Raw genomic sequence first — 10,004 nt, 5'->3', positions numbered from 1 at the left:
GAGGATGGATCCAGTGTACTTAAACTTATCCCTGACAGACATTTACTTAATTGGCTCTTACAGATTATGAAATTCACTCAGTGCCTTCTCCACCTCTCCAAGGTAACCTGCTTCAATGCTTAGCTATCATTTATAGCTAGAATTTTTTCTTAATAGCTGACCTAAATCTTGGTTGCTGAAACTAAGCTGATTATTATCTTGCACTCTCCACGGCAGACCTGGGGAACAACAGATCCATGTTCTCGTGTCAGCAGCCTGGTGGATGTTTGCAAGTTTCCACTCACAGTCTTCTCCAAACTGAGTGAACCCATTTGTCATGTTTTTCTGGTTCTTGAACTCTATTAAGCATTTCCATCATCCTTGAAGTATTAAACTTGGAACTAGGTGTGATGCTCCAGTGGAGACACCGTTAACTCTGAGGAAGTCAGGTACTGATCTCCCTTGCGTACAGCATCCCTTTTAAAGACATTCTAGAATGGTCTTATTTGGCAGCATTCTCAAATTACTGAAATAATCAACCTGTGATGCACTGCAAGCCAGATCCTTTTATTGCTATACTGCTACCCAGGCAGTTATTCCTGAAGAGGTATCTATGTTGTGTAGTAATTTTTCTTTGCTAAGAAAAAATATTAGTTATTTGTTATCAGTTTAAGAAGTTATCTTGTTTACCAAGTCAAGATAACTTCTTCTCAAACTAAGAATCGTAATCATAACAAAACCTTTTTGTATTTAGTTTTAGTCTTTGAAATGCACTTTTCCAATCCCCTTCTTCAAAGTTAGGCATCATCCACAAACAGTTAATTAAAATACTGCGTAGTGCCAGGCCCTGCATGTTGTGATAAACACTTCCAGTTAGACAATTTGGCTCTCTCAAACACTTCTTCTTTTTCATGTTTCCTACTAAAGCTGCAGTTCCTTCTGTGCCGTGGCTTTGCAGCTGAGCCAAATCCAATGGAGAATCTTAATTGAGGAATCCATCAATTCATTTGAATTGGCTTCTGTGTACAGAGGAGGGATTGTTCACAGCTCAAAAAGTGGACGTGTGTGTAAAATCCTGAACCCTTCTGAAGTTTTGGTGCCTTGCATATGGTTTCTGGATGTCCCGGACAGCTGATGACAGACTATGGACAATGATGATTGCTGGTGGTTTCCCAGTCTCCCTTTTGGAGCTGTTCCGCCATGGAGAGAGAACTGAAAAGGCTTCTCCTGAGACATCCTGCAAATCACATAACCCTTTTTCAAAAATACTGAAACGACGGTCTTCTGTGGTTTTATTTCCTCCCTATAAACCGGTAATTTCTATTTTGTAAGACACTGTGAAAATACTCTTAAAGCAATGTCCAAACAACAAAAATGTCCCATGAATTACTGCTGATCTTTTTTTAAAAGCATTTAGTATGCATGCATATTTTTGTATGGGTATTAAGGTATGTGTATAAACCATTCTGCAGGCACAGTCAGCTGCCTACTGCTTTCATCCCTTCTGCCCATCAAAAAGTAGTGAGCTACGAGGTGATCTGTGAGCTCAGACATTGTTGTGGTTTAGGGCTGGGCCGGCCACTAAATCCTGGACAGACGCTCTCTATTAACCCCTCTCCCCTCCCCAGAAGAGAAGAGAAAACAGAATAAGGGAGAGAGACTTTACGGGTTGGAAAATAAAACTAACAGATTTAATGAAACAATAATACTAATACTACAGGATAATAATGTAAATAAGAAAATAATGAAATATATACAAATATATACAAAACAAATATAAAATCCTCCCCCCACCGTCGCCCAATGATGTATGTGTCACCAAAGGCTCTGCAGAGCTGGGCACTGGAAAAGTCCCAGACTGAATGCAGCAGCAGGAGGGAGCAGGATGCAGGACACACAAATCAGGATCAGAGGCAGACAAACCAGCAGGGTTCTGCTCAGGCCTTGGCCTCTGCAGGATCGAGACAGACGGAAGGGTCTGAGATGGAAGGGTCCGAGATGGAAGAAGGGTTGAGACCCTCGTGATCCTTTGGCTTTATACCGAGTATGACGTATGTGGGATGCAATACCTCGTTGGTCAGTTTTGGGTCTGCTTCCCTCCCATAGGTGCAGACACAGCACCCATGATGAGACAACTGACCTTGAGCATATCTTCTAGCAGCACATACTGGAAAAACATACTGCTAGTTTCAGCAAATTCAGCCACTTAAAAGAGACTGAGCTGAAAAGCAAAATCATTAAATAGAAAATTAGTTCTATTTAGCTCAAACCAGGACAGACATAATTTAGGAAAAGGGAAAAAATAATCCATGCTTTAGAGGATGTGGAAGATCGTGAGCCAGTCATATGCTACTGTTGTACGGCTTGTGCCTGAGGTAGATGGGTCTGTCCCGCTCTGTTCTAAGTTGTTTTAAATTATTTTCTCATGCATTTCCACAGAAAAATCTGCTTTGACCCTAACCTTTTTCAAAATTGCATTTGCAAAGGACTGGTTTGATGAATATGCAGCAGACTAAGCTTAGGTAAACAGCAAAACTTCTTTATCTTAAAATGGTATTTCACTGTGGAAACACCATAAACAAAAAAAATCTAGGGCTGGAGATTAAGCATAGATGAACATTTTGTATATATTGACTTCACTGAAAGGAAGAGTCCGGCATTGGCAGGGTCATAAGCTAAATAATCTACAGGTATTGTGCTCTATCCTCTACAATAATTTTTTCCCTTCTCTTTCTAATTTGTTTAGATGTCTCACGTCAAAAATCATGGAGCTAGGAAAGGCGAAACTTCTGAGAACTGGCCTTAATGCCTTATATCAAGCAATTCACCCCGTGCACGGCATTGCCTGGACAGATGGGAAGCAGGTGATACTAACTTCTTTACACCTCCATAATGGAGAGCCAAAATTTGGTGACTCAAGTGTGGTTGGTCAGTTTGAACATGTCCACGGACTCTACTGGGGCCCGTGTCCCCCCGATGCCCCGGCTCTGCTCGCTGTTCAACATAAAAAGCACATCACCGTTTGGCAGCTCTGTTTTAATGCCACAGAAAGAAATAAGCTCTTGGTTTCTCAGATCTGCGACATCAGCGAACCCTTTCCAGTGCTCCCCCAAGGCTGCGTGTGGCATCCGAAGAAGGAGATCTTGGCTGTGCTGACTACGCGGGACGCCTCTGTCTTGCACTCTGTTCATCTCAACAACTCCAGAATTAAAGCAGATATTAAAGGCAGCGGCCTCATCCACTGCGCTTGTTGGACAAAGGAAGGCAATCGCTTAGTAGTGGGCGTGGGCAGTGCCCTTCATTCTTACATTTGGGATGATGCTCAGAAAACACTGAATGCTTGTTCTTTCTGCCCAGTCTTTGACATGGGAGGCTACATCTGTGCTGTGGAAGCTACTCTGAATTTCCAAATTGCTGTAGCCACTGAGCTTCCTCTGGACAAGATCTGTGGCTTAAATGCTGATGTTGCGTTTGAAGTTCCATCGAGCGTTGAAACAGAGTCCTTCCCCTCGCAGTCCAGCTTGTGCGGTGAGGAAGAATACTCCATGGATGGGGGGAAGAAGTCACTGGACACTGAGAAGCCCCTGTCTGTTGTTACATCTCCTGTGGACCTGACTCACATCCTCTCTAGCAAGCAGGGTGCTGATTCCAATCCTCTTCTTCACCTGAGGCCCAAGGACTACCTGACGGGAAGCGGCCAAGATTCTTCACATCTCATCTTGGTGACTTTTGAAAAAAAAGTTACCTCTACCAAAAAAGTTACCATCCCAGGCATTCTGGTTCCTGATATAATGGCTTTTGACCCCAAAACTCAAACTGTATCGGTTGCCTCCAATACTTGTAACATTATTTTAGTCTGTTCGCTGACTTCATCCGGTTTGCCCAATATTCAACAAATTCAGCTGGAGAAAAATGAGAAACCAAAGGGTTTGTGCTTCTTGACCAATAAATTGTTACTGATACTGGTTGGAAAGCAAAAATTCACTGACCCTGCATTTCTTCCCTCTTCAAGATCAGACAAATACATGATCCGATTGATGATTAAGGAACTGATATTTGAAATGGGTCCTTCCATGTCTGCCCCAGTTAGTGCGAGCTCCAGTGTGAACCTTTCGAGCATCCCTCATGATCTCTCTACAGACGTTCACCCTCTCAGCCGTGGACTCCTGATACCAGATCGTGCTGCCATTCCGTCCCCTACCAGCAGAAGGAAACTCATTGAAGAAATTAAGAGTCCAGTTTATGAACAAAGCTGCTTGTTGAACATGAGTGACCTCAAAGATAAAAGAGTTTCCATGAATTTTCCTCCAGCTGTTGAGTCTCTCGATGCCGAACCGGTTAATCGGGCTGTGGCACTGTCTGCAACGTCGCTGGCATTTTCTAACAAGCCGACATCTCCAAAAAGGCAGGCAGATGCAGCTTTCAAAATACCAAATTCTTATAAGAATAACCTATTCAGTGAAAAAGAGGCGAGTTACTTCTCGAAAAATGTAGAAAAACTGTCTGGCAACTTCACAGAGTTACAGCATCATCTCTGTGAACTAACTGAGCTCCTAAAATCTGGGAAGGGAAATCTTCCAGTGTACCCATCTTCTCAGGAACTCTCATTTATTAACATCACCTGCCAGGTAATTGTAATACTGGGAGCCTTAATGATAAAATCTGTTGATGGTTGTATGTTCTTTCTGTGGATTCAGAACATGAGCTCTTGTCAGGTTATGTGCAGGCAGGATGACATCCTGCGGATGTTTAGCGTGTGCCAATTTGGTTCATGTGAGTGATCTCACCGTGTGCAGGTGAATCTGATGGGAGTCTTAGTTAAACTTATTTAGGCTTTTACATAATCCTGCCTCGGTTTTGTTGTCCTTTTCCCCTACCCTTCCTGTAATTGCATCTCAGTCCCTATTTACAGGGACGTATTTTACCTATTTGTATTTTTCTCTGATGGGAGATAGAATGAGGGAAGTATTTGAGGTAATTTTTTTAAACTAAACTTAAACTGATGTATCTAAAACTGTTGCCATTTCAAATGGGTGCTGTCGGAGTGCTTTCATTCTTGCACAGCCATCTGCACCAGTGGTAAAAGCAGAGCATTTCTGGAAAAAAAAAAAAGCCCATTATTGTTTCATGGTCAATAGGATTAGGTTTCCATCCTGTTCCTGTGTAACGTTACAAATCCCGTTTCTCTGCAAGCATTCAGGGTTTTTAAAGTGGTGTGATATTCAGGAATGGCTATGGCTCCGTGTCCCCACCTTGCGCCGGGCTGAGCTTATTGGCTTCTCCTTCTGCACAGAGGCTGGTGGGGCTCCATGGGACCCATGTGTGACAATGCAGTGCAGTCGTGTGAAGTTCTAGGGAGGTAATGGTTTTTTCCTAGGCAACTTGTAAAGCTTTCTATTTAGAAATTCAGGCAAGTGAAAATTTCCATCTATGGGAATTGGCATGAATCTCCTGTTGTACTGTGAAGATAACTGAAACAATGTGGAGAGTGAAATAAAAATGCTTTGGCTCTGAAACTGAAATGTTGCTAATTGGTATTGAGGGCACCATCTGAGAAGGAAAGAGTCCCTTAGGGACACAGTAGATAATTTCATTAATGTAGCTTAAAAATGGATTCAAATTTCCTGTGAAAGACACTTTCCTTGGCTGAGAGAAGGTATTTCCTGATCTCATGCTGGAAAGGGTAAATCACCTGACTATCAAAACGTGGTGCGAATCTAGTGAGTCTCTTCTAGAAGTGAGATTAATAAACCTTAGCCAGTATACAGAGTCACTTAAACTACTGTTTTCCTTTCAGTAAGCTCTTATTTTTCAGCGGCTTTATTGCAAAAAATTATTCTCAGCTTTTGTAGCATTGAACCCTTAGATCCTAGGTCATATTCACTGTCTTCACTGTTTTCCATTGTAAACATTTAGTAATTGTATTAAGTCCAATTTTTCCAGCTCTCTCAAATCTTAATCATATATGGGGCGTTACTCTGACAAGTGAAAGTTTCCCTCAGCGAACTGTAGCGCTGCAGTTCTACCTGTGGATTTTGTTTACTGATGATTTGTGGCAAGAAAAGCATTGGACATTTGGGTTACAAATGACATGGGAAAGCCTGGCAGAAGATGCTGGGTTTTAACTTTAGTCAAAGTTTATTTGATTCAGAAATGGTTAACAGGCAAACAGGGATCCTCACCTCGTGTGCTGAGCCCCGATAGTTTCTCTGCTGCCCGAGTTACTAATTGCATTTTACAAAATGATGGGGAAACTCAAAATATGTGTGCTTCATAACTAAGCGGTGTCTTTGAGAGGACGGCTTTTCTCAGTGCAGGGGGTGAAGAGCATGTGTGCATCTCCAGTCTCCCCTCTACCAGACGCCCTCCATGGGGATGGATGTGTCTGTCCACAGCATGGAAACGCAGTCAGAAGTTACTTTATTGTGTTTTTGTCATGACCCAGAGATGTTACCAAGGTTTCCCTGGGAAGCGACGTGGTTGTGTGAATTTTACCCTCTGCAAGGACAGAGTTTGTAGTTTTGGTAACAACTGATCTTTTGCAGATTTTAAGAATGCTTTGCTCTGCCCCTTGAGGGATCTTCTTTGAAGATGCTTTTTGGGTTTTAAGGCTTGGGCCAGTGATGATCAGAGGTGAGACAGACAAGCCCTTCTGACTCTTAGTCCATTTCTTGTCCCAATGGTCATGGGCAGGAGCTCTCACCTCTGCTGAAGCTGTGGATCAGGGAGAGGCAAGGACAGAAAAGTGGCTGCTTTACAGACTCCCCAGAGAATCGTCCCTCACAGGCGGTAGGACTGGAGTCTGGACTGTGCTGTGGGTGAATCTCCTGGTTTCTGCAGCAGCGCTGTATGATCTCCTCTCCTGTTGTTCTCACATGTGCTGACTTAGCACAGTTATCACTCGCAGATTGTCTCTTTGGGAGCTGAGACTAAAGTATAAATCTTGCAAATGGCTCTGAATGAATGCAGCGTTTGACTGTCTGTGAGTGATGTAGGTGCAGGCTTGTCTGTGATCCTGTTTTGATTAATGCCGTTTTGGCATCTCTGCTTAAATATACATCACTGTCTCTAATGATTCCTTCTTGAATTTACAGAAGCAGCTTTCCAGAAGTGATTCAGATGAAAGACGAGCTGTTATTCTTTGTGGTGGTAAACTCCGTCTAAATATAGTGCAGCAGATATTCAATCTCTCTCTTGTAGAAATGCAGCACGGTATGTTGTAATTGCCCAATAATACAAATGCTTTAAATACATGTGACATTCTCACTGAGCAGCAACAATGTGCATAATCCCTTTTGGAAAAGAAAACCCCAAGGAATAAATAATGAAAGATTATTAATAAAAGTTTGCTCATTTGGTTTATAACATAAAGATTCTGCTCTGGGCTTCCAGTGAGAAGAATCTTTACATTATAACAAAAATGAGCAAACCTTTACATACTGATACCCTCTAATCAAGTAGCTGCTTATACAGAAAAACTACTGTCCGCCAGTATTTTGTTTATGTTTTCAGCTATTCTGAACTGAGAAGTTTGAGTAATGAGGACGTTAGAGTTGACTGGTGGTTTTGAAGTACAGTTTTCTGTATTTCAATCTGTAGTTCCAGCATCTGGTCTCCTTTGAGAAATCCTATAGGTATTTATTAACACAAAAGTAGCTCTCTAAATTTTAGCAGTAGAGTTCACTTCAGTTTTTGCTGTGAAGAAAACTACCCTTCTTACTGCTGTGGTCTTCTCTGCTGTTATCCATTCGTCCCACGCACATCCTGTGTGCCCGTGTTCGTATCAATTCCAAGTGTCTGACTTCTGGCAAAGAGAAAACAGACCTTTGGGATGTGATCTCTCACTACCACGTATGTTCTCTGCACTGTATTCCAGTTACGTGCCTACTGCGCCTGCTGTCTGCCTGCTTGCAGATTACTGAGCAACTATCCCAGACTTAAGGCTGCTGTTCTTACCATTGTGAAAGTTTTATTTTTCTTTAAATAGTTGTTAGAAGATGAATTGTTAGTTGTTAGATATCTGTGTATTCCAATATGTAGATAAAACTGTAGTCAGAGAAGTCGCTAACAATTCATTCTTGAAAAGTTTCTCACTGCTATCTTATATTCATAGAATCACAAAATGGTTTGGGTTGGAAGGGACCTTAAAGCTCATCCAGTCCAACCCCTGCCATGGGCAGGGACACCTCCCACCAGCCCAGGCTGCCCAAAGCCCCGTCCAACCTGGCCTTGGGCACTGCCAGGGAGGGGGCATCCACAGCTTCCCTGGGCAACCTGTGCCAGTGTCTCACCACCCACAGTAAATAATTTCTTCCTAATATCCAGTCTAAATCTTCCCTCTTCCAGTTTTAAACTGCTCCTCCTCATTCTGTCACTACCTGCCCTTGTAAAAAGTCTCTCCCCAGCTTTCCTGTAGGCCCCCTTCAGGAACTGGAAGGCTGCAATAAGGTCTCCCCACAGCTTTAGTAGTCTTCCTATCGCAGGATCAGTCACCTGTATTGAAACACTGTCACTATTTTAATAATGTGGCACAACCCAGAAACGTGTGATATATCCAGTACAAAAGCAGGCAGTTTTGCAGATCTCTTAATTTTCAAAGTGGGATTTTATTTTGAGCTATGAGATTTGAATGACTTCTCTTTTTGGCAAGAAAAATGCCCTCATTACCTGTGTTAATTTTGACTTCTCATTTTTAGCTTAAAAATGTAAACTTAACAGAATTGTTTACCCAGGAATGGATAATTGTCATGCATCTGACTTGCCTTACTAGATACATTTTAAAAGCAAACAGTGTTACATAGGTTTCTCTATCAATTTTACAAATATTACTAGATAAATGGGGGAAGTAGCAATGGTATTTTCAAATTCCTGAATTGTGCTGGTTTTAAAGTTTGTTCCAGATGAGATATTAAGCCAAAAGATTAAAGGGTTGCATGCTTTTAAGCTACAATCTTACCATGACCTTTCTTGTGACATGAAGTTACGTAATGGAACTGTACAAACAGCTGGAAATGTTTCTCTGAATGCCCTCACCCCCCCAGCTCTGTTTTATTCCTTCATCTTAATGGATACAAGTATAAACACTTTCTGGTTGATGTGAATTGACAGAAGCCAGCGTTTCTGATTCAGTAAACAATTCCAAATTGTAAAAATAATGCTGCTGCTGATGTGAGGTTGAACAGCAAATGGACCAGACGTCTGGTTTGTACAGTGTAGTACAAACTGTGTACAACCTGTATCTCCCTCTACTGCTTTTTTGCTAGAAAAAATAAATACACAGAAGCATTTAACCTTTAATTTTAGAAGAAACGTGTTACATACCTCATTACAGGAAAGCTTCATCAGCCGTTTGCGTGTCTTCACAGGTTCATCGTGGATTGTTCTCACAGCGGACAGCGAGGGCTTTGTTCCGCTGACGTTTACGTCCAGGCAGGAGATCGTTGTAAGGGATGCCAGTGCGAAAGGCTACAGCGCCCGCTCGTCCAAAACGCTGGACATCATCAGCTCGACCGAAGGGTGCAGACCCGCTTCTTCTGAAAGTCTGGATATCACCAGTTCTTTGGAGGTCCTCAGAGACTGCTCATCTACGCCCTTGGACAGCAGCAGCCCTGCAAAACAGCCCAGCAGTGAAATGTAACTTTTGGCAGTGGTTTTGTACTTCCTCTCTTAGATTGGAGGCTTTCTAATTTACTGCATAGGACTGCAAATTCTGAACTGTCTCAAATCTCTGCTGGATTTCCAGAATCTTCAGTTGCATATCACTGTAAATTATTTATTTGGTCCTTAGAAACATTAACTTTTTTTTATACTGAGCAGTGTTTTTTAAATACGCCTCTTGCAGTACAGACCAGGTCTTTGTATCAGTGATTGAAAATACAAGTTCTTATAAGCTCCCTAGCAAGTTTACATCGCCGTCTTTAATATGTCAGCGTTTTTAGATGATCGTGAACTTGCATAATAAAGAAATCCTTGAAAATGTTTCCTCATTTCTGTCAGATCCTGACATACTGCACTGTTCCTATTCA

At 42.1% G+C, this 10,004-nt stretch overlaps 1 protein-coding gene across 1 annotated transcript; it reads left to right on the top strand.

Annotated features, from left to right (window-relative positions):
• The first annotated feature begins 2,744 nt into the window (after positions 1-2,744).
• LOC104533172 (WD repeat-containing protein C2orf44 homolog) lies at positions 2,745-9,616 on the top strand. Its single transcript, XM_010193360.1, has 3 exons — positions 2,745-4,607; positions 7,074-7,191; positions 9,345-9,616. Exons 1-3 carry the CDS (start codon positions 2,745-2,747, stop codon positions 9,614-9,616), a joined length of 2,253 nt encoding a protein of 750 aa, XP_010191662.1.
• The last annotated feature ends 388 nt before the right edge of the window (positions 9,617-10,004 follow it).

The sequence above is a fragment of the Mesitornis unicolor genome, unplaced genomic scaffold (assembly GCF_000695765.1).
Source record: "Mesitornis unicolor isolate BGI_N332 unplaced genomic scaffold, ASM69576v1 scaffold6351, whole genome shotgun sequence".
Taxonomy (NCBI): domain Eukaryota; kingdom Metazoa; phylum Chordata; class Aves; order Mesitornithiformes; family Mesitornithidae; genus Mesitornis; species Mesitornis unicolor.
This window is presented reverse-complemented; position numbering and strand designations above follow the sequence as displayed.

Coding starts and splice junctions, on each gene's coding strand:
- LOC104533172 (XM_010193360.1), top strand. CDS start 2,745: ATGGAGCTAGGAAAGGCGAAACTTCTGAGAACTGGCCTTAATGCCTTA. Junction 4,608..7,073: donor TTATTAACATCACCTGCCAG/GTAATTGTAATA, acceptor TTGAATTTACAG/AAGCAGCTTTCCAGAAGTGA. Junction 7,192..9,344: donor TCTTGTAGAAATGCAGCACG/GTATGTTGTAAT, acceptor GTGTCTTCACAG/GTTCATCGTGGATTGTTCTC.